Genomic DNA, 24,063 nt, shown 5'->3' on the forward strand with positions numbered 1-24,063 from the left:
TGGATTTATAAGAAAACAGGCCTTAGTTTTAGTAGTTCTTACCTCTCTGCATCCTCTGACAGAGTATTCTTTGAAAGGACGGATATCATCAATGAGTAGATTCAGAAGGCGGAGTTTGTCAGCAAACCCTACTACAATGAAGTGACCAGATGGGTGAAGGCTGACTGTATATGCCTCTTCTTGGTATTCCTTAAATAACTCCAGAGTGCTGTGTGTGACAAAATATCAGTTATTAGATTACAAGTCTAGCCCACTCAGTCCCTTGAGCTCTTCCACTGTATCTGGAACATATTTTTATCATCGCATTTGAGATATAGCACTGTTTATAATTATTACCTCCCCTTCTAATTTTTTTTTTTTACTTGGAGATAGTGTCTAGCAATGAGAATGGAAATAAGGATACTAATCAAGGAATGTCTAGTGTTGTTGAAAGCACTGCTCCAATTAGATCTTCAGTTAGATTCATAAGTATTGCACATTTTTTCCAAGCAACTCCAGCAGTTTTATGTGGAGAGGATAAGAATTACTGGGGAGTTGTATTTACTAAAAGTAGTAATGAGGAGGAAGAAGAGAAACAAATAACATAGAGAGCTCACAGGGCAAAAAAGTACTGCTTGGTAGTGGAGTGATAGGAAGGCTAGAAGGACACAGGAGTTATGTAGGAAGTTGAGCCACTGAAGTGTTGGTTCCATGCCCTTAGGCTCTAGAATAATGTGTGGTATGCAGCGAGCATTTAATATAACATAACATTTCTAGCCCATGTGGGAGTGAAAAAGAGAAGAGAAACAGGAAGGCTGACTGACTTGATTAAAAAAAATTCTCTTTCCAACTCAGAGCTTCTAAATAATGTAACTTAAAAGCTCTCATTAAAATAATTCACATGAACACATTTAACAATAAGATCCTGCACGTTACAGTAGCAAAGTCTTTTCTTTCCTTACTTTGTTTCATAATTCCAGATGCGAACAGATCGATCCAGAGAACAGGTAGCAATGAGGGGTTTGCGGATGCATGTGGCTAGACCAGTGATGGATGCCGAGTGCAATGGGTGCATCAGATACTCAAAGTGAGCAGGCTCCCCCTGGAGTAAACACACAGAATGAAATCCAGAAGAGTAAGTAAGCTACACACACTGCAGTTTTGCATCAAGGCCTGTGAACATTAAGTAGTCTGGGTTCAGGGAAATCAGACTGGGGCAAATTGTTCCACTACTCTGCTTACTTCCCTCTGAGATTGTTAGTTTAACGGCAATTGAATGTTTCATAGCACGGCTATACTGGAATTTAGCCATTTCTCTACTGTGTGAATGTTTAAGTAACTTCTAACTTTTGCTATTTAAAATAACATTGGAGTCGCTTCACAGGCGGTGAAGCAGGTCTGCAAGTGTCTATCTTTCTCTCCCCCTCTGTCTTCCCCTCCTCTCTCCATTTCTCTCTGTCCTATCCAACAACAAACAACATCAACAACAACAATAATAACCACAACAAGGCTACAACAAGGGCAACAAAAGGGGGAAAAAAAGGCCTCCAGGAGCAGTGCATTCATGATGCAGGCACTGAGCCCCAGCAATAACCCAGGAGGAAAAAAAAAAAGCTAAAAAAAATAACAATAGACTATATCTTTTTTAGATAAGTCTTGGTATGTCTCTCTGATTAATTTCTTAGGATGCTGTAGATGCCTGAAATCCAGCTTCTTTTTAAAAATTATCTTTATTTATTGGATAGAGACAGCCAGAAATCAAGAGGGAGAGGTGTTAGAGAGGGAGAGAGACAGAGAGACACCTGCAGCCCTGCTTCAACACTGGTGAAGCTTTCCCCCTGCAGGTGGAGACCAGGGGCTTGAACCCAGGTCCTTGTGTATTGTAATACATGCGCTCAACCAGGTGCGCCACCACCTGGCCCAAAATCCAGTTTTTTTTTTAAATTAAGAAATTTATTGGATAGAAACAGCCAGAAATTGAGAGGGAAGGGGATGATAGAGAGGAAAAGAGACAGACATCTGCAGCCCTGCCTCCCCCTGAAGGTGGGAACCGGGGGCTCGAACCTGGGTCCTTTTGCAATGTGACATGTGCGCTCAACCCTACCCGAAATCCAGCTTCTTAAGTAGAGTTTAAGCTCTATTTTTTTTTCCTGCCTTTTCGCTGGGGCTAAAAGCTTCTATGCTTTCACCACTTCTGGTGACTCTTTTTTTCCCCATTTTATTTATTTATTTAATTTATTATTTATTTTGCCTCCAGAGTTACTGTTGCCAACACTATGAATCCATTGCTCCTAGTGGCCACCCCCCATTTTATTAGATAGGATAGGGAGAAATTGAGAGAGGAGGGAGTGATAGGGAGAAAGACAGACACCTGCAGAACTGCTTTGCTGCTTGTGCAGTGTCCCCAAAATGGGGGGACCTAGAGGCTTGAACCTGATTGGATTCTTGCTCAGGTCCTTGGGCTTAGTACTATGTGTGCTTAACCAGATGTGCCACCACTGGCCCCTTATTTTTTTTTAATTATTATTATTATTTACCAGAGCACTGTTCAGCTCTGGTTTATGGTGATATGGGGGATTGAACCTGGGACTTTAGAGCCTCAGGCATGAGAGTCTCTTTGCATAACCATTATGCTATCTACCCCTGCCCCATTAAATTATCTTTTTAAAATTTTTAATATTTATTTTACTTATTTTCCCTTTTGTTGCCCTTGTCATTTTTTACTCTTGTTGTAGTTATTATTGTTGTTATTGATGTTGTTGTTAGATAGGATAGAGAGAAATGGAAAAAGGAAGGGAAGACAGAGAGGGGGAAAGAGAAACACCTGCAGACCTACTTTACTGCCTGTGAAGCGACTCCCCTGCAGGTGGGAAGCTGGGGGGCTCGAACTGGGATCCTTCAACTGGTCCTTGAGCTTCACGCCACATGCACTTAACCCACTGCACTACCGCCCATTAAATTATCCTTATTTATTTGTTGTAGACAGAAAGCCAGAAATCAAGAGGGGTGAGAGAGAGACAGAGAGACATCTGCAGCTCTGTTTAACCACTCACAGAGCTTTCCTCCTACAGGTGGGGACTGGGGGGGGGGGTTTGAACCCGGGCTCTTATACATAGTAACATGTGCATTTAACCAGGTGCACTATCACCCAGCCCTTACTTTTTTCCTTTTAGAGGATGAGAGACATAGATGAGGAAAAGATAGAGATAGATAGAGAAAGAAAAAAAAGATAGAGAAAGAAAGAGTCAGAGAGAGAAGGAGAGGCAGCACAGCCCTGATGTACTACTCAGTGAAGTGTTCCCTGTGCAGATACTCCCATGTGGTGCTGGGGGTGGGGCTCTAACCTGCGTCCTTTTTCATAGTAAGGTGTATATTCTACCAGGTGAGCTATCTCCTGGTTTCCTAACATAACCTTTTGATTGTCAAGGTATCCTCCCTACCCTTGGAGAGGAGAGGAGAGGAGAGGAGAGGAGAGGAGAGGAGAGGAGAGAGAGAGAAAATGGCACCAAAGCTTCCACCAATGCAATGGGCTCTAGGCTCAAATCTGGGTCATGCACCTGGCAAAGCAGCACACTATGCAAGCGAGCTATTTTTCTGGCCCTCAGGCATTCATTTCAAAGGACTTCCATCCTGAATAAATGTAGTTCAGCTGTATTACACAGCTGCTCAGTTTCACCCCACCCCATTTCTGAAGCGCTTTCTTTTAGGAAGCACTATATTAACTAGATTGCTGAACTTTTAGTGGTTCTTTTTCTCCCTTCCATGCCCTGCTTCCCACTCTTATGCTTTGAATGAACCAGAAGAGAGCAAACCTGCAGAACCTTACTTACTCCACCCTCAAGCTGTAATAAAGGCAGAGCCTCAGATTCACCTTCTCTGTTTACCTTGATGCCACTGTGTAACCCTTGAGCCTGACTTGTACCGTCTAGGACCTGTGGGTAATGAAGCCTGTCCCTCAGGGCTCCCTGCTGGTTCTTGCTGAAGTGTATCCATCACACAATCATAGTAAGAACTGAAAAAGCTGGATCAGTTGCAATAATGGCCTTGGCTAGGGAAATGCCAGGGGTCGGATATCTCCAGGAGATGTAACAGCACAATCTATTGGATCCAGTACAATAGATAGTATTTCTAGAAATGAAATACTGGTGTGGGGAGTGGGGTTGATAGGAAATTTTTTAGCATCTTGAAAAGGGCTGCCAAAATTCTCTCCAGAGAGAATATATGTCACTTGACAATCAAAAACAGTGCTTTTATTTTTAAAGTAATTTTAAACTAAAATGATCCTATTATATTAGTTGAGCAGGCTCTGGATTCTGTCATAAGAATCTGGACACACGAATGAAGAGTGATGGTTGGGAAACTTCTGAGATCGGACGAGATTGGGCATGTTCAGGGTGGTATGGCCATAGACAAATTGGGAAATTTATTAAAGTACATATTTTGGGTCTTTGCAGAACTCAAGACAAAGACTGTGATGGGAATTCTCTCAAATTCTGCTCCTCCCTGACTTATAACTGGACTGTTATAAATATATAAATATAACTATACTGTTGTAAATATATATGGGAGGGGTGGTTCTACTAGAGGAAGAGGAAGGCAGAGACAATCTAGTCAGAAGGAAAAAGATTCTGAGCTCCCGGAATAGAAAACATAATCATGTTCACCTGCAAATGAGATGTCAGGCACAGGCAAAACCTAATAAAGTCATGGGCCCTTTGGAATATACATAAACTAGACCTACTAGCTATTTCTAAAACAGAGACCCCAAATCTTCATCTGCAATATTCCAGCCTTTAGTTCATGATTAGTTGACAATTTGTATGGCTTTATATGTTAACTCCTTTAAAATTTTTTTTATTTATAAAAAGGAAACACTGGCAAAAACTACAGGATAAGAGGGGTACAACTCCACACAATTCTGACCACCAGAACTCCATATCCCATCCCCTTCCCTGATAGCTTTTCTATTCTTTATCCTTCTGGGAGTATGGACCCAGGGTCATTATGGGGTGCAGAAGGTGGAAGGTCTGGCTTCTGTAATTGTTTCCCTGCTGAATGTGGGCGTTGACAGGTCGATCCATACTCCCAGCTTGTCTCTCTCTTTCTCTAGTGGGGAAGAGCTCTGGGGAAGCAGGGCTCTAGGACACATCGGTGTGGTCGTCTTTCCAGGGAAGTCCAGTTAGCATCATGTTAGCATGTGGAACCTGGTGGCTGAAAAAAGAGTTAACGATAAATCAAAGATGACGACTTGGAGGCAGCTGTTGGTGTGAGTTCCAACAAGCAGCGCCCTGTGACTTAGGATTCGTTGTATAGGGTATGATACTGGGCCATCAGCAGGAAGGTGAGTAAGGGGTCCTAAGTGTGACACCAAGGAGGCATCCTATAGCTCACTTTTGGGTTAGAAAACGGAGGAAAAAAGAAAGAAAATCTTTGATTATTTCTGAAGCTCACCCCTCCCCCCCACCCCAGAACCAGACCCTAGAGGCTGGAGAGTTGTTCCTAGCAGGCTTCCTGCTGAGCTATTTTCTTTATCAAGATTCATGGCTCATCAGGGTGTCATTGGGCAAACGCTAGAAGAAGAAGGGGTGTCATTCCAATCCTTTTCCTTTTTGATTTCCTTCTCTCTCTCTCTCTCTTTTTCTCTAAGTGGCTGGAGCTCTATTTGAGTGACAAAATATCTGATCAATCAGAGCCTCACCCCTGCCTGGGCAAGACTACCTGGAGATTTTTTTGGATACTTCTTACAATTGGCTGGCTTTGCTCTGGCTGCGTGAGCCAATCTGAAGCCATCCAAGCTGCAGTCTGACTGCTAGGGTTTTTTACTCTATTCTATTTTATTATTACTATTATATATACACATGTCCCTTTTCCCCCTCCTTCTTCAGGTTGACCCAAATTAACTGTTATTGTTTTTTCCATTGCTAGGTGACTGGATGTCCTATCCATTGTGAGAGGAACTTGTTTCACTCTACCTCTTCCCTCCACTCTTCTCTCCTTTTCCCCTCCTCCTAGTTAATTAAAACAACAACAAAAACAACAACAACAACAAAACCCTCTTTCCTTTCACTGTTCTTTTTTTCTTGTTCTTGTCTTCCTCCTTCTTTTGCTTTCTGAATTCACTGATACTCATTTGTGAATTATTTTGGGGAGGAAATCTGACTCAGAGTGGACTCTATGTGTGTCTCTCTTCTCTACTTCCCTTTCTCCTCTTGCTATCTCTAGAATTTCAGTGGACAGTAGATTTGCATAATTGTTTATTCCTGCTATCCCTTTTCTCCTTTCTCTTTATTTTTCTTTTGGATTTGGTTGCTATTATTTCTTGGGCTGGTGGTGTTGTTTGGCTAACTGATATTGGTTAAATTGCATCAATCCTTGCTTAAGTTACTATTGTTGTAATTTCTGAGGTTGGTGACTGCAGTCATAAAGGTATTTAGTATAGCGTGGCTTGTACTCAAAACACAACAACTGAAGAACAACAAAACAGAAAAATAAAAAAAAGAATCAGTAAAAAAATGGTTAAATCAAGAGCAAATAAAACTTCTACCACAGTGAATGAAGACAGGAGCTGAGAAGAAACTCCAAATCAGTCAGAAGTAACCATAGATAAGAAAAGTATGCAAGCAATAGTAAACCTAATAATCCCAACAGAAATTAAGAAACTATAGAGGAAAAGGCTAGTAGAGTTAGGGAAACAAGAGATGAGACCCTCAAGGAATAAATATTATCAAAATGAATATTCTCCCCAGGGCCATATACAAATTTAACGCAATACTCATCAAAGTTCCACCAAGCATCTTTAAGAGAATAGAACAAAAACTACAGTCATTTATCTGGAACCAGAAAACACCTAGAATTGCCAAAACCAATCTTGAGGACAAGAAACAGAAATGGAGACATCACACTCCCAGATCTCAAACTATATTATAAGGCCATCATCACCAAAACAGCCTAGTACTGGAACAAAAATAGGCACAGAAATGAGTGGAACAGAATTGGAAGCCCAGAACTAAACCCTCACACCTATGGACATCTAATCTTTGATAAGGGGGCCCAAAGTATTAAATGGAGGAAGGAGGTTCTCTTCAATAAATGGTGCTGGGAAACCAGGGTTGTAACATGCAGAAGAATGAAATTGAACCACTTTATCTCACCAGAAACAAAAATCAACTCCAAATGGATCAAAGACCTAGATGTCAGACCAGAAACAATCAAATACTTAGAGGAAAACATTGGTAAAACACTTTCCCACCTACACCTCAAGGACATCTTTGATGAATCAAACCCAATTGCAAGGAAGACTAAAGCAGAAACAAACCAATGGGACTACATCAAATTGAAAAGCTTCTGCACATCCAAAGAAACTATTAAACAAAGAGACCCCTCACAGAATGGAAGAAGATCTTCACATGCCATACATCAGACAAGAAACTAATCACCAAAATATATAAAGAGCTCAGCAAACTTAGCACCAAAAAAGCAAATGACCCCATCCAAAAATGGGCAGAGGATATGAACAAAACATTCACTACAGAGGAGATCCAAAAGGCTAACAAACATATGAAAAACTGCTCTAGGTCACTGATTGTCAGAGAAATGCAAATTAAGACAACACTAAGATACCACCTCACTCCTGTAAGAATGGCATACATCAAAAAGGACAGCAGCAACAAATGCTGGAGAGGTTGTGGGGACAGAGGAACCCTTTTACATTGCTGGTGGGAATGTAAATTGGTACAGCCTCTGTGGAGAGCAGTCTGGAAAACTCTCAGAAAGCTAGACATGGACCTTCCATGTGATCCAATAATTCCTCTCCTGGGGTTATACCCCAAGGACTCCATAACACCCAACCACAAAGAGGGGTGTACTCCTATGTTCATAGCAGCACAATTCATAATAGCTAAAACCTGGAAGCAACCCAGGTGCCCAACAACAGATGAGTGGCTGAGAAAGCTGTGGTATATATACACAGTGGAATACTATGCAGCTATCAAGAACAATGAACCCACCTTCTCTGACCCATCTTGGACAGAGCTAGAAGGAATTATGTTAAGTGAGCTAAGTCATAAAGATAAAGATGAGTATGGGATGATCCCACTCATCAACAGAAGCTGACTAAGAAGATCTGAAAGGGAAACTAAAAGCAGGACTTGAGCAAATTTTAAGTAGGGCACCAAAGTAAAAACCCTGTGGTGAGGGGTAGACATGCAGCTTCCTGGGCCAGTGGGGGGTGGGAGTGGGTGGGAGGGATGGGTCACAGTCTTTTGAAGGTGGGAATGGTGTTTATGTACACTCCTAGTAAAATGTAGACATATAAATCACTAGTTAATTAACATGAGAGGGGGGAAATCAATTGTATGTCTCAAAGTTTTTCAAAATACAAACTGAATCTTTTTAATATATAGGCTGTTTATTTGATATGCGGACTCTCTCAAAAGCCTAGACCAAGTAGATCAGAAGCATCCAATAGCACAGCTATATACAAGATACTGGGTACTGTACAGCAAACCCTAACAAAAGGACTTTTCAAAGTTAACCCAATTACCAAATAATGTGATGATAACATTAACTATCGATTGTCTTTTGGAACCCTAAGACAGCAGGAACCTCACATCTCCACTATAGAGCCCCTACTTCCCCCAGTCCTGGAACCCTTGGATAGGGCCCACTTTCCCGTATGCATCTCCCAGTCCATATCAAATAATATTGCATCCGCCGATCACAACCTAACCACCGCAACGATTGCCACCTCAATATGCTTCACTTCAGACTGTGTCCAGAGACTTCACGTGTGGAATGACAACCCTTCAGCTTCATTACTCGGGTGAGACCTTTCCTTTCATAGTATACTCTAATTTCATCTCAGGTGGTTCACTTTCTAACAAAGTCCCAAAACCTAGATATACACCAGTTTCTGTGAGAGAGAGCATATCTTCACACGTATCTATAAACTACTGCAAAATGTTGTTTTCGCCGGGCTGGCTTCACGGGCGGGTAACAGATGACCAGGGACTCATGGTTGAGCTGTACGCAGTATCTCTTTATTCATGCAGGACGCAGCGCAATCTATACCAAGCTAAGCTAAGCTAAACTCAAACTAAAACGAACAATGTTGTGTTTATATATACTTCCCAAGTAGGGTGTGAACAGGATGTGACATAGAGAGGGTGGAGAGAAAAGTGACTGGTGAAAATTAGGGTATGACAAGGAGAGAGGGCAGAGCAGGCGAGAATTCTATCACTGAACCACCAATGCCCTGGAGGGAGGATGGTGCTTGTTAACAGCGGTTATGTAAATAGAATGAAGTGGTTATGTAAATAGAATACAGTGGTTATGTAAATAGAATGCAGTGTTAAGCAGGGGGGATTTAAACCAAATGAAACAGAAAAGGTCTTTAGAAGTAGAATTAGAAACATACCAACAGCAAAATATATACCTGAAAGCAGAAGTACATTAGAGCTAGCAGTGAGTACCTCCCTAACACTTCCTCTCCACTATTCCAAGCTTTGGGTTCATGATAGCTCAACAATTTGTTTGGCTTCGTATGTTAACTCTCTTTTCAGTCACCAGGTTCCAGATGCCATCAGGATGCTGGCCAGGCTTCCCTGGATTGAAGACCCCACCAATGTGTCCTGGAGCTCAGTTTCCCCAGAGACACACCCTACTAGGGAAAGAGAGAGGCAGACTGGGAGTATGGACCAACAGTCAACGCCCATGTTCAGTGGGGAAGCAATTACAGAAGCCAGATCTTCTATCTTCTGCAACCCACAATGACCCTGGGTCCATGTTCCCAGAGGGATGGAGAATGGGAAAGCTATCAGGGGAGGGGGTGGGTTATGGAGATTGGGTGGTGGGAATTGTGTGGAGTTGTACCCCTCCTACCCTATGGTTTTGTTAATTAATCCTTTCTTAAATAAAAAAGAAACATGCAGAAGAATGAAACTGAACTACCTTATCTCACCAGAAACAAAACCCAACTCCAAATGGATCAAGGACATGGGTGTGAGATCAGAAACTATCAAATACTTAGAGGAAAACATTGGTGGAACACTTTCCCACCTAAACCTCAAGGACATCTTTGATGAAACAAACCCAATTGCAAGGAAGACTAAGGCAGAAACAAACTAATGGGACTACATCAGATTGAAAAGCTTCTGTACAGCCAAAGAAACTATCACACAAAGAGACCCCTCACAGAATGGGAGATCTTCACATGCCATACATCAGACAAGAGTGTCTAATAGCCAAAATATACAAACAGCTCAGCAAATTTAGCACCAAAAAAGCAAATGACCCCATCCAAAAATGGGCAGAGGATATGAACAAAACATTCACTACAGAGGAGATTCAAAAAGCTAACAAAAATGAAAAATTGCTCCAGGTCACTGTCAGAGAAATGTAAATTAAGACAACATTGAAATATGACCTCACCCTTGTGAGAATTGCATACATCAAAATGGACAGCAGCAACAAATGCTGGAGAAGCTGTGGGGACAGAGGAACCCTTCTGCTCTGTTGGTGGGAATGTAAATTTGTCCAGCCTCTGTGAATAGCAGTCTGGAGAACTCTCACAAGCCTAGACATGGTCCTTCCATATGATCCAGTAATTCCTCTACTAAGGATATACCCCAAGGACTCCATAACACCCAACTAAAAAGATATGTGTACACCTATATTCATAGCAGCATAATTCATAATAGTTAATATCTGGAAGCAACCCAGGTGCCCAACAACAGATGAGAGGCTGAGAAAGCTGTAGTATATATACACAATGGAATAATACTACGCAGCTATTAAGAACAATGAACCCACCTTCTCTGGCCCATCTAGGATGGAGCTAGAAGGAATTATGTTAAGTGAGCTAAGTCAGAAAGATAAAGATGAGTATGGGATGATCCCACTCATCAACAGATGTACAGAAAGAATAACAGAAAGGGAATCTCAAAGCAGAATCTGACTAAATTTTAGTAGGGCACCAAAGTAAAAACCCTGCGTTGAGGGTGAGGGTGGATGTTCAGCTTCATGGAGTGGGGGTAAGGGGTGGGGAGGGGGAGGGAATGGGAGTGGGGATGGGACACAGTCTTTTGGTGGTGGGAAATGATGTTTATGTACACTCCTATTAATTTTTAGTCATATAAATCACTAAGTAATATGAGAGGGAAAAAATTCATTGAATGTCTCAAACTTTTTAAAGCACAGACTGAATCTTTTTAATACATAGGTTGAGTCTTTGATATGTTGACTCTCTTAAAAGCTTAGTCCAGGGAGAACAGAAGCAACCGGTAGTATAGCTATATACAATTAATGTCAAAGACATAAAATATGGTGATGGTGTATATGATACAGCAAATCCTAACAAAGGGATTTTTCAAAGTTAACCCAATTGCCAAACAATGTGATTATAGCAATAACTAGCTATTGTCTTCTTAAACCCTAAGACAGGAGGAACCTCCTACTTCCACTATAGAGCCTATATTTCCCCCAGTCCTCGAACCACTGGGTTGGGGCTCACCTTCCTGCATGCGTCTCTCAATTCATACCAAATGATATTGTGTCCGCTGATCCCAACCTAGTCAATGCAACGAGTACCACCTCAGTATGCTTCACTTCAGACTGTGTCCAGAGGTGTCAGGCATGGAATGCCAACCCTTCACTCTTATTACTCGGGTGAGACCTTTTTTTTAATGGTATTCTCTAACTGCATTTCAGGTAGTTCACTTCCTAACAAGTCCCAAAACCTAGATATAGACCAGGTCCCATAAGATAAGAGCATATTTTCACATGTATCCCTAAATTAGGGCAAAATATATACCTGAAATAAAAAAATACACAATAGTCTGTAGTGAGTCAGTATCAAGTTCATAATAAAATAGTGTCTATTTAGACTTGGATAACCTCCTCACCTACTTCCTATTACAGTTCTCTCACTCACTCCAAAGCTAACCTTATCAAAGCAAGGACTGCAAAAGCTGAATAAGGGTACGAGACTGGCATACTTTAACGATGACTCTTTAGTCACTATCAGGCTATTCCATCAGCTGGGGCCCTAATCGGGAGTCCTGAGATTCACAAACAGACATGATGGCCTAGACCTCAAATAAATCCCTCTCTCCATTGTTACCGGTCATTTCTATCAGGAACAACAAAATAGACCCCTTGTGGGCCCCCTTTGTGAGGACCTTGCCCTCAACTTGGATCAACAACAGTAGAGAATGTTCCATCTTCTGAAGGAAGGATGGACAGCATACTCTATGCTACACCTGAGGAAGATGGGTCAATATTGGGGCAGCATGGAATGTTCCTACTCATGACCATAGAATGTGAGCTCAGATCTACAGGGATATAGAGGTCACATAGGCTCCTAAGCTAATTATAGGCCCCAGATCACATCAAATCGATGGGGTTTACTGTCAACAATATTTATACCCCTTTCCCATATTTGGGAGCTATTCTCTTCCCTGATCCAGCTTTCTGGTCCTTTTCTCAGCCATGATATCATCTCCCCAGACAATAACTTGGATCCACTGGCATATCATACTTTAGGCTCAGGGTAAAAAAGAAAAAGGAAACAAAACAAAAAAACTAGTATAGCCACAGGCCCTTTGTAATTTAACTAAAATATGCCTACTAGCTATCTACAAAATGGAGGACGCCGCAACTCTTCATCTGTACTATTTCAGCCCTTAAGTCCATGATTGTTCAACAATTTGTCTGGCTTTGTATGTTAACTCTCTTGTCAACCACCAGGTTCCAGATGCTAACATGATGCTGACCAGACATCCCTGGACAGACAACCCCACCAAAATGGCCTGGAACTCTGCTTCCCCAGAGCCCTTCCCCACTAGGCAAAGAGAGAGACAGGCTGGTAGTATGGATCGATCTGTCAATGCCCATGTTCAGCAGGGAAGCAATTACAGAAGCCAGACCTTCCACCTTCTGCATCCTACAATGACCCTGGGTCCATACTCCCAGAGGGTTAAAGAATAGGAAAGCTATCAGGGTAGGGGATGGGATAGAGAGTTCTGGTGGTGGGAATTGTGCAAAGCTGTACCCCTCTTATGTTAACTCTTTTTTCAGCCACCAGGTTCCAGATCCTACCATGATGCCAACTGGACTTCTCTGGGCAGATTACTCTACCAATATGTCCTGGAGCCCTGCCTCCCCAGATCCCTGCCCTAGGGAAAGAGAGAGACAGGCTGGGTGTATGGATTGACCTGTCAGTGCCCACGTTCAGTGGGGAAACAATTACAGAAGCCAGACCTTCCACCTTCTGCACCCCATAATGACCCTGGGTCCTTACTCCCAGAGGGATAAAGAATAGGGACGCTATCAGGGGAGGGGATGGGAATTCTGGTGTACCCTTCTTATCCTATGGTCTTGTCAGTGTTTCATTTTTATAAATAAAAATTTAAAAAAGAAAACATAATCATGTAGGACCAGGTAAATAGCACAGCTGGATAGTATGCTGCTTCAGCATATTCAGGACCAAGGCTTAATAAGCCCCCACTACATTGGAGATGCTTTGGTTGTGTGTCCTCTCCTCTCTTTTCTCCTCTTTTCTTCTCTTTATCTTTCTTTCTCAAAAAAAAAAAAATCACTGCCTGGAGTAGGGAAGCACTTGTGATGAAAAGGGGTGGGGGGAAGAAAACTTAGTAACATTCAAAAGATAGAGCTCCCTAGCTTGATCTATAGAGTCAATGTGATCTTTACTAAAATTCCTAATGGTTTCTTTGTAGAAATGGACTAATTATAAAATGCATAGAATCACAAGGGACCCAAGAATAATCATTCTTAAAAAAGAATAACAAAGTTGCAGGACTCACACTTCCTAACTTCAAAACTTACCACAATATACCAGTAACTAAGTAAGGTATTACATTATGCAACTGGCAGAAGTATAAGTGGGTTGGTGGAATAAAACTGTGAGTCTAGAAATGACCCCATGTTACAAATTATTTTCAGCAAAGTTGGCAAGACCATTCAATAGGAAAACAACAATCAGTAAAAGGATATGATTAGCCCTTATTATCTATCTATATCTCAACTAACTAAAATTGCATCAAAGATACATTAAAATCTCCTACTATCATTTACATGGTTTATTTTCCTTGATGTTTGTCAAATTCTGCTTTATATATTTTAAGTCTATGCTACAAGTTTTAAATAGTAATATTTTGTTGATAAACTGGACCTATAATAAATACAGATGGATCATCTTTAGCAATGTTTTTAACAATTTTTTATTTATAAAAAGGAATCATTGACAAAACCATAGGATAAAAGGGATACAACTCCACACAATTCCCAGCACCAGAACTCTGTATCCCATCCCCTCCCCTGATAGCTTTCCTATTCTTTAACCCTCTGGGAGTATGGACTCAAGGTCATTGTGGGATGCAGAAGGTGGAAGGTCTGGCTTTTGTAATTGCTTCCCCGCTGAACATGAGTGTTGACAGGTCAATCCATACTCCTAGCCTAGAAGTGTTTTTTTTTTCTTTGTTGTTGTTGTTGCAATGTTTGTATAATATTTACATAAGTCTTATTAGCAACCAAAAAGCAACTATAAATCTTCTGAAACATAAGTATTTGTGCATAGAAGTAGGTATAGCATCCACGAAATTCCCTGCAGTGCAACTTCTGGGTTATCTAGGTGATTTAAATTTGATAGACAACTCCAATGTGTCCTCCCAAAGCAGCTGGAGCAATAACACTTCCACCAAGGGTTGTTCCACAGGGATATCTTGAGTAGTTTCTTTTCTTTTCCTTTTTTTCTTTTCACCATTCATCCTTTTTAATTTTCCAAGTTTTTGTTTGTTTGTTTGTCTGTTTATCAGAGCACTAGTCAGATCTGGTTTATGGTGGTGTGGGGGATTGAACCTGGGGCTTCAGAGCCTCAGGCATGAGAGTTAAAAGTAGTTTCTCAAAAAAGGAAAGGATACTCAGAAGTAGTAAAAGTAGTAGGTATGACTTAGAAAGGAATAGAACACAGACCATAGAAATATTGGGCAAATATCTAGAAATACAGATAGATGTTTACTGAAATAATAGTCAGCCCATATCTGTGATCTTGGGGTAACTAACACAGTTTCCAATAGGGGGGATGGGACACAGAACTTTGGTGGTACGAAAGGTGTGGAAGTATACTCTTGCTATCTTATAATTTTGTAAGTGAATATAAAATCAATAATAAAAATTTAAAAATAAAAAATAAATAAATAGTAGTTTATTTTGCTCTGCTATGAAGACAGTGAATGAGTCCACACTTCCCTAATTTGGATTTAGATTTTCCCACATAGTGAAAAATCCTGGGGCCAAAAAGAAGCCTTGCTTGGGAAGGCTCACCTTGCTGATCTCTATCAGGGACATGGTGATGATGTAGAGCTGGTTCTTGCAGGTGCTGGCAATCAGCGTTTCTTCTGAGGGGCTGAAGCACATGCACAGGACATCCTGTTTGTCAGACTGACTTGGATCGCTGCTCTGGGGGTCCTCGGGAATCTGTCCAAAATATAAGACAGTTTTAGTCAGGCTCCCACACTGTCAGAAGGTCTCTAGGCTTTTAGATCTGTTCAGTTTAAAGACTCACAGGCTGGCTTCCTGTTTAGATATGCAGAAGGGAGGAGGAAGGAGGGCTCTGAGTCACTCCTGTTTCTGTGAGATTTTTTTTTTTTTTTAATGTCTCTTTAAGTGATTCCTGGCTGGATAATAAGACAGCTGCATGTGTAAAAATGATAAATCTCTACATCTCAATGTGAGGTCCCCTCTGAAAACAAGCATTAGTCTAAGTTCCCCTCTTGCTTACCCACCAGGAGCCCAGTGGGTGCACACCTGCACCAGCCACATACCAGTGTGCACTTCAGGGTGACAGAGGGAGGGAAAGGCAATACCTTTCTCCTACTTGGAGCTGGTGAATGAAAGACTGCCAGTTTTCAGGGTCCTGTCTCAAGTCTGTTGCAGGGTCTGGGGAAGACCCAAGGGCTACATCCAGGAGGTCATGGGTAAAGAGAGAAGGTGAACTTGAGGCTCTGTCTTTTGTAGGGCTGGAGCATGGTATGTGTAAGGCTCTGCAGGTTCACTCTATACTAGTTAATTTAAAGCAAAATAATGGGAAGCAAAGCATGGAAAGGAGAAGCAGGGCCACTTTCTAGGAGAGCTTTAGGAACATTACACATGGGGAATAGGGGCTAGTAGCTGTGCCAATGGGTGAGCAGAGAAAAGAGAAGGGGGTCACACAACTCCTGAAAGCCATATGAGAGGACCTGTAACCCTAAGCAGACACCACAGAATTTCCTTTACCTTTCCCAAGTGTTTCTTTTCTTCTATAAAACAACCAAACTTACTAAAGGGGTGGCTTGCACATACCCATCCATTTCCTTACCACCCACTCAATCCTTAATTTCTTATCACTTGGCTCCCACTGTAACATTGACTGAAATGGTCATTGTGTGGCCAGGAAGTTCCTACCAGTAAAGTTGGAGACCCCCTGCTCAGTCCTGTGTGTCTTGACTTTTCCAGAGTTCTCTGCAACAGTGGGGGTATACTTGCCTCCCTGGGGTCCAGGACATGAGGCTCTCATGCTCCCTTCCATCTACCTGGGATTCTGTCTCTCTATCCACTCTCTAACCCTTTTTCACTCAGTCATCTCAGCCTGCTCCAACAGGATTGCATGGGCTCTAAAAAGCCTTTCCTGACCCATCTTGGGCAGGCTCAGCCTTGACATTCCTGCAGTAGGCCCACTGAACTTGAGAAATTCCTGTTGCTGTCATATCTACCCACTGTGCAAGGAAGAATGAGAGCTTGCAGATCAACAATTTTGTCTGTTTTGTTCTGCCACTGATGTCTTCCAGTGTTTGAAACAGTGCCTAGCAGTGGCAGGTGCCCAGTGAATGATGGATGTCCCCTCCAAAGACAGTGAGGCTGTTGAGGGGACTGGCTACATCTCACTCATCTGTATCCATCCCTCAACCTTCCATGGAGCTCCCTCAGTGCCAACTACGGTACTTCTCTGGGGTTCCAGGGCTGGAATCCAGGTCCTCACATACAGTGGAACATATTCCCCACCAGCAGTGCCCTTTTTTACCTTGTTCTTGTCATCTGTAATGTCTAATATGCTTCTTCCTGTCAAATGCTACCCATCCTTTAAGACCTTCTTCCAGGACTACCAGCAAACACATAGGAAAGCCTTCCTCACTATCCTGTAAGCAGGTGTGATCTCTCTACACAGTGGATTGGGTCATGGTCTCCACAAGCATTTCCTGAATATGCACTATGTGCCAGGCAGTGCGTTTGTAATTCAGCATCCACTACACCATGATATCATAATTATTTTAGGAACTTTATGCTTCAGAGGGAACATTTAAGTTGCCACAGTTCTCTCTCAAGATACAAATCTAGGTCTTCTTAATTTGAAATCCCAGTTCTGTCTAATAGATCCTAAATCTTCCTTTAGGGCCAATGGCTTGTCATCATTTCGGCTCACTGCCACAGTCTCTTTTGTCAGACTCCTTACTAGGACTTGGTTGTTGGTGAGCAAAGGTAGGTAAGACCCTAATTGTTTTTATCGAAGGCATGAGCATGTGTGTGCACACACACACACGGGACAGGGGTGGTACGGGCACACACATAGGGGACAGGGGTGATATGGGGAAGAGAGAGAGTGATAGAAGAGAGGGAAAGAAAAAGAACTAGATTATCACTCTGGCACATGGGATGCCAAGGACTGAACTCAAAACCTTAAGCTTAAAAGTCCTACACTATATCCATTGCAACATCTCCCTCACCACCCCCATTTCTTTTCTATTTCCTTACCCGGATATCTTTGCTTTCACGGTAAACATCCTTTTCCTCCAACTTCTCATATAGCAGGACTCTCCCTGGTCCTGCAGAGCAGGCAAAGCCCTTTGAATAGGGAGCAATGGCAAAGACCTGAGGCATGCTCAGCTGGGCATGGCTGCTGGAAGTTGTTACCAACTGCTCATAGGAAGGCACTGGGGAACTGATGGTTGGGAATTCGATCAGGCTAAAAGAAAAGAAAACAGCACACTAAGTTTACAGAGACAATCCTAAGGTGAATGATTTTGCTTTGGGTATGGGAAAAAAACACCCAGTGAGCCCCTTTCCTGGAGCCCAAGTGCTATGCTTTGTTCTGGGAATGCTATATAAACCCTAAAGAAAGACTGGAAGGTTACACACTTATTTGGTGACCTATGTAGTAATTATTATCATCCTAATTATTTTTGTTTTGTTTAGAAGAAAATGGCCCAGTGGAGTCAAGTTTTCTTTTTTTATTAAATTTTTATTAGTGATTTAATGACTGACAGGATTGTGGGATAAGAGGGGGTACAATTCTACACAATTCTCACCAGAGTTTTCAGCAGAGTTCTATATCCTCTCCCCTCCATCGGAAGTTTCCCTATTCTTTATCCCTCTAGAAGTATGGACCAAAGATCTTTACGGGGTGAAGAAGATGGGAGGTCTGGTTTCTGAAATTGCCTCTCTGCCGGACATGGGCATTGAGAGGCCAATACATAAGGGGTCAAGTTTTCTTCTTTTTTTTTTTTTTTTAAAGAATTCATTTATTTATTCATGAGAAAGATAGGAGGAGAGAAAGAACCAGACATCACTCTGGTACATGTGCTTCCGGGGATCGAACTCAGGACTTCATGGTTGAGAATCCGATGCTTTATCCACTATGCCACTTCCCAGACCACAAGGGGTCAAGTTTTCTAAGATCACACAACTAGTAAGCAGAAGCTCTAAGATCTTAATCTGGTTTCCACTTCCTTCCTTCCTCCATTCCTCTTCCCCGCCTGTGTATTCCTTTTCTCCATTCCACCCTTCTTCTCTGCTTCTTCTTCCTCTCTCCCATCTTCCCTTTTATATAAAAATATTTACTGTAGTTGTACTGCACTGACATATCTGTATACTGGGGGGGTGGGCAGACTGGTTAAGTGCACACGTTACCATGCACAAGGACTAGGGTTTGAACCCCTGCTCCCCATCTGTACGGGGTATGCTTCAAAGTGGTGAAGCAGGTTTGCAAGTGTTTTTCTTTCTCCATCTCTAACTCCCCCTCATTTCTCAATTTCTCTCTGTTCAATAAAATAGGGCAAGAAAAATAAAAGGGACCCTGGGAGCAGTGGATTCATAGTGCTAACACTGAGTCCCAATAATAACCCCAGTTGCAATAAAAAAAAAAACACAACCTGGGGCTAGGCATTACAGTGTGCAAGGACATGGGTTCAAGCCCCTTTCCCCACCTGCAGGGGGAAAGCTTCACAAATAGTACAGTAGGACTGCAGGTGTCTCTCTGTCTCTGTCTCTCTATCTCCTTTTCCCTCTCAATTTCTGTCTTTACCCAATTAAAAAAAAAGCTGTAAACTATGTGAGTTTGGCACAGTTCCTGCCCTCATTAGCTTACAATCTAGGGGACATCTGATAGGGGACATCCAGGCATAACTGAGTGGGGATGAGCAGTCAGCAATCAGTTCAATAGGACTTTCTAATGACAAGTACAAAGAGAGACATCTGAGAGGAGCAGAGGGACCATGTCTGGTGTGTGTGTGTGTGTGTGTGTGTGTGTGTGTGTGTGTGTGTGTGTCTAGAGCAGGACAGGGTGAGGAGATGGGGGAACTACACGTGACTGAGCCCAGAAGTAAGAGCAGGGGGCATGTGTAGATGGGGGCAAGAGCTGATGCTCCAGATGTAAAGAAGGATGTGAGTATCAGGGAGCATGTTGGTCAAATATAGGAGTTTGAACTGTATTCTTGTAGCCCTGGAGTCACTAAGGGATTGTGGAAATAGCAAATTGGAGTGCCTAGAGACCTACTAGGAAGCTTTTAACAATCATAACAACAAAAAGAAAACATCATTTGCATAGGGGACATTGAAAACGAGGCAAACAAAAATAACTGAGGAAGAAGAATCTCTACTATGCCAATGCTGAGGGTTCCTTTACAGGACAGATCTGAGTTTGATCCTAACTCTGCCACTTTAATAGTGCTGTGACCTGGGTGAATCATTTAACCCCTCCAGACCTCAGTTTCCTTATCTATAAAATGACATGAAAAAGGTCAACAAAAAATAAAAAATATAAAAAATGACAAAAAAAATAAACTGTACCCATGTATCAATAACCATAGTGTAAACCATTAATCCCCAATAAATTATAATACAATGTAGGCAAGTTACAAAAAATGTAGATAAATGTATATATGCTATAATGGTCAAGCTATAATATGGAACCTGGTTGAACTAAACTGGAGAGTCTTGTAAGGAAATAAACTATGATAGTGTATGTATCTTAGTGACAAAAATGACATGATAATAACTTGTATATGCCAAGTAAGACTCAAGTGGGAAGAAAATATATAAAGAGTTTTAAAGCAACCTCTGGTATGAACATTCTGATATGTGTGAGCTATGATTATTACTGGTTATAGTGAAGTCAACTGGCAGGTCCCCCCTGAACCCACCTTACCTCCACGGTGTCTGCATTACTGGCAAGACTTTTTTTGCACTACTCTATCAATCTGCTGCTACCTAGTTAATTGTAAGATCTATAAGGACTTATGTCCCTAGCACCTAGCAAAGTATCTTGCACATTTCCAGGGCTTGGTAGACATTTATTTAATTGATTCAGAAAATTAGGCAACTGCTTGAAAACATGTTTTTGGGAAATCTGTAGTTTTGGAGACTACAGTCTTAGTCATACTAAAGTGAGATTAGGTATAAAAATAATTATATCTAAGTTATGCTTATAGCAACTGAATTTGTCCCAAGTCCAAAATCTGGTACCACCATGTGCATGAGTTGTACAGTGCTCTGATCTTTCTCTGTCTCATTCTCAAGGAAATAATCTTTAAAAGACAAAAACCCACTCTTTGGCTGCTGCTTCTTCTCCTGGTCAGAAGCATCTTGGCGTAGGCTGTTCCAGGTATCTGCCATGACTACCTCTCCTGGGAACTGAAATTGTGTGACTCAGCTAGCCAACATCAAGTTCCAGATGCCACCGCAACCCCATTTTGACTACCCTGGACAAATGACTACATGGTGAAGTGTCCAGAAACCCCATCTCTCTGGAGCCCTGCCCCACTAGCAAATTCTAGGGACAGTACAATTGCATTTAGGAGTATGGATCGACCAGGCAACTGCCCACAGGTCAGCAGGAAGCAGTTACAGAAGCATGAAACTCCATCCTTCAACTCCTAAATGGAGAAATGTTGAGGCTAGGGAATAAACAGGCAGAACCCAGGGAACATGGGGAGTACTGTGACAAGCTAGAGCACTTGCTCCCCAGACACAGGCACTTCCCATATTAGAGAAAGAAACTTTACATAAAAGGTAGTAACAGATGTGGGTGTGGCTTAGAAAAGAAACAGAAAGGAACCCAACACATCCATCCAAAAAGATCTGTGTACACATATGTTCTTGGCAGCACAATTTGTAATAGCCAAAACCTGGAAGCAACCCAGGTGTCCAACAACAGATGAGTGGCTGAGCAAGTTGTGGTATATATACACAATGGAATACTACTCAGCTGTAAAAAATGGTGACTTCACCGTTTTCAGCCGATCTTGGATGGACCTTGAAAAAATCATGTTAAGTGAAATAAGTCAGAAACAGAAGGATGAATATGGGATGATCTCACTCTCAGGCAGAAGTTGAAAATCAAGATCAGAAAAGAAAACACAAGTAGAACCTGAAATGGATTTGACATATCGCACCAAAGTAAAAGACTCTGGGGTGGGTGGGTGGGGAAAGTACAGGTCCATGAAGGATGATAGAGGACCTAGTGGGGGTTTTATTGTTATATGGGAAACTGGGGAATGTTATGCATGTGCAAACTATTGTATTTACTGTTGAATGTAAAACATTAATTCCCCAATAAAGAAATAAAAAAAAAAAAGAAAAGAAACAGAGGCAAGCTTAGAAGTTTATAAACTGGTGCTGTGGGTATGGTTTCTCTCTGCTCATGACAGCCTATCAACATGTTAGTAAAGTTTATAACTGAGTGCCTAGAAACAGTTAAGTTACAGCTGGTACAGAGAGAATGTAAACTGAGGTAATCCAATACATCAGGAAAGATTTCCTGGGTACAAGAAGAGGAGGGGGATGAAATGAAAAATCTATAGGCTCCTGGTGGATGCCCACTTCTGAGTGGCTTCTGGTGGATGCCAGCATCTGAGTGGCTGGCTCTGATGGTAGCCAACCTGCTCTCACCTGTATTGTAAGCACCTTGACAGAAATTGTTTCTAACCAATCAGCTTGTGCTGCGCCCAGTTTGAAACTGATAAAAGCTGTGTGCTGCAGGACAAGCCTGTGCAGGTCTGGTAGGAATCGGCCTGTAACCCATTAATGTAAAATAAACGTTAACTCCCCGCCCTCAAAAAAAGGACAAAAACCCCAGTAAAATTTGTGCTTGAATATAGATGAATTCCAGAAAGGCAGAGGAAAAATGAAAAAAGTTCATTTTGAGGGGCTAGAGGGGCTCTGAGTGATTTTTAAAAATGTTTTATTTATTTAATAGAGGCAGAGAGAAATAGAGAGAAGATAGGAAGATAGAGAGGGAGAGAGAACGTGAGACACCTGTAGCACTAATTCATTACTCCCACAGCTTCCTCCCTTCATGTGGGGACTAGAGGCTTGAACCCAAGTCCTCGTGCATGGCTGATAACATGTGCACCCAACAAGGTGCTGGCTGAGTAATTTTAAAGAATGTTGCTTTTGGTGTAAGGCAAATGGTACTCAGTGATGCTAACATTATCACTCAGTAATATCTAAATGTATCTTCTTCCTTCTTTCCTTCCTTCTTTTCTGCCACCAAGGTTATTACTGCCAGCACTACAAATCCACTGTTTCTGGTGGGCATTATTTCCTTTCTATTTATTTGATAGAACTGAGAGAAATTGAGAGGGGAGGTGGAGACAGAGAGGCAGAGAGAAAGAGAGACACCTGTGGCACTGTTTTACCACTCATGAAGTGTCCCCGCTGCAGGTGGGGAGTGGGAGCTTGAACCCTAGTCCTTACACATGGTAACACGTATGTTAAACCAGGTGTGCTACAGTCCAACGCCCTCTGAGTGTATTTTTCTGAGATCACCCACGACCCACAGGGGCTTCCCTACCTATCTGATTCCTGGATCATCTTTGTGGTCTTCTGGTCACTGGTGGACTCCTTGACCATTATATTTGTCTCCCAACGCTGATCTCCAGATTCAAAGAGAAAGAGCCGACCTGTGTCAGTGCCTACGATAATCTTGTCATCAGACACCCAGCTGTGGGCTAGATAGTTTTGAGGTTCTCCCCTCTGAAAATTGATTTGCTTCAGAGTTCCTTCAGAAAAACGGAGAAGTTTAAACATTCCATTTCCAGTGACACAAACCTGAGTGTTATCCTGAGGGTTGAAGCTCACCTGTGACATGTATAAGAACAAAAGAAAAATATCTAAGAAAAAAAACAACAACCAACTAATCTCAATATAGAGTGATTTTCCATTTTAATCATTAATATTTATATCAGGTAGCTCAAAGGAGCCTTTGAAACGTCAGAAAACTATATACTACTCATACCATATTTGATAGGTACTCTGTATCTATCACAGTTGTGGTGTCTATGAGTCTTAAACTAGGGAACCTATAAAAGTCATCTTACAAAGGACAAAGGGAAGGATAAGCAGCACTTACAGATAACCCAAATTTGTACCAACAAAATGCAACGTAGGCTAAGCTGAAAACATAAGGAAATAAGGGTCTGGCAGGTTTATGTGCCTATCTAGAGGGAAGAAAGCATACAACAGAGATTGCTGTGTGGTCTCCTGCTAACTTATCGTCCTTAATGTACTATTTCACAGTGAACAGTGAGGGGTGCCCATTAAATTATGAGCAACGTGAAGGGTAGTGACTTTTTAAAGCTCTGGATTGCCAGTGTGCTACCAATACATGGGTACTCAGCCCACCTGAGAGGAGCTATTCTGAATAGGGATGCTTTTTCAGGTCTTACCATGACTCAAATGAAATTATTCTATGGCTCTGAGACCTGCCTTTGTGATCACCAAGCAACATTCTGATTGCTAATTCCACTTCACAAACTT

The 24,063-nt window shown here is 41.9% G+C and overlaps 1 protein-coding gene across 3 annotated transcripts in view; it reads right to left on the reverse strand.

The window, feature by feature from the left end:
* Positions 1–24,063, reverse strand: part of CFAP57 (cilia and flagella associated protein 57) — a 78,465-nt gene that overhangs the window by 47,500 nt on the left and 6,902 nt on the right. For all 3 annotated transcript variants that reach the window (XM_060206074.1, XM_007526114.3, XM_060206075.1), the window contains exons 4-8: positions 23,099–23,385; positions 17,782–17,992; positions 15,319–15,471; positions 942–1,081; positions 43–208 (exon numbers count right to left, since the gene is read on the reverse strand). In XM_060206074.1, the coding sequence (XP_060062057.1) occupies positions 43–208; positions 942–1,081; positions 15,319–15,471; positions 17,782–17,992; positions 23,099–23,385 (957 nt within the window). The remainder of the gene's footprint in view (positions 1–42; positions 209–941; positions 1,082–15,318; positions 15,472–17,781; positions 17,993–23,098; positions 23,386–24,063) is intronic.

This window comes from Erinaceus europaeus, chromosome 13, assembly GCF_950295315.1.
Source record: "Erinaceus europaeus chromosome 13, mEriEur2.1, whole genome shotgun sequence".
In the NCBI taxonomy this organism is placed as follows: domain Eukaryota; kingdom Metazoa; phylum Chordata; class Mammalia; order Eulipotyphla; family Erinaceidae; genus Erinaceus; species Erinaceus europaeus.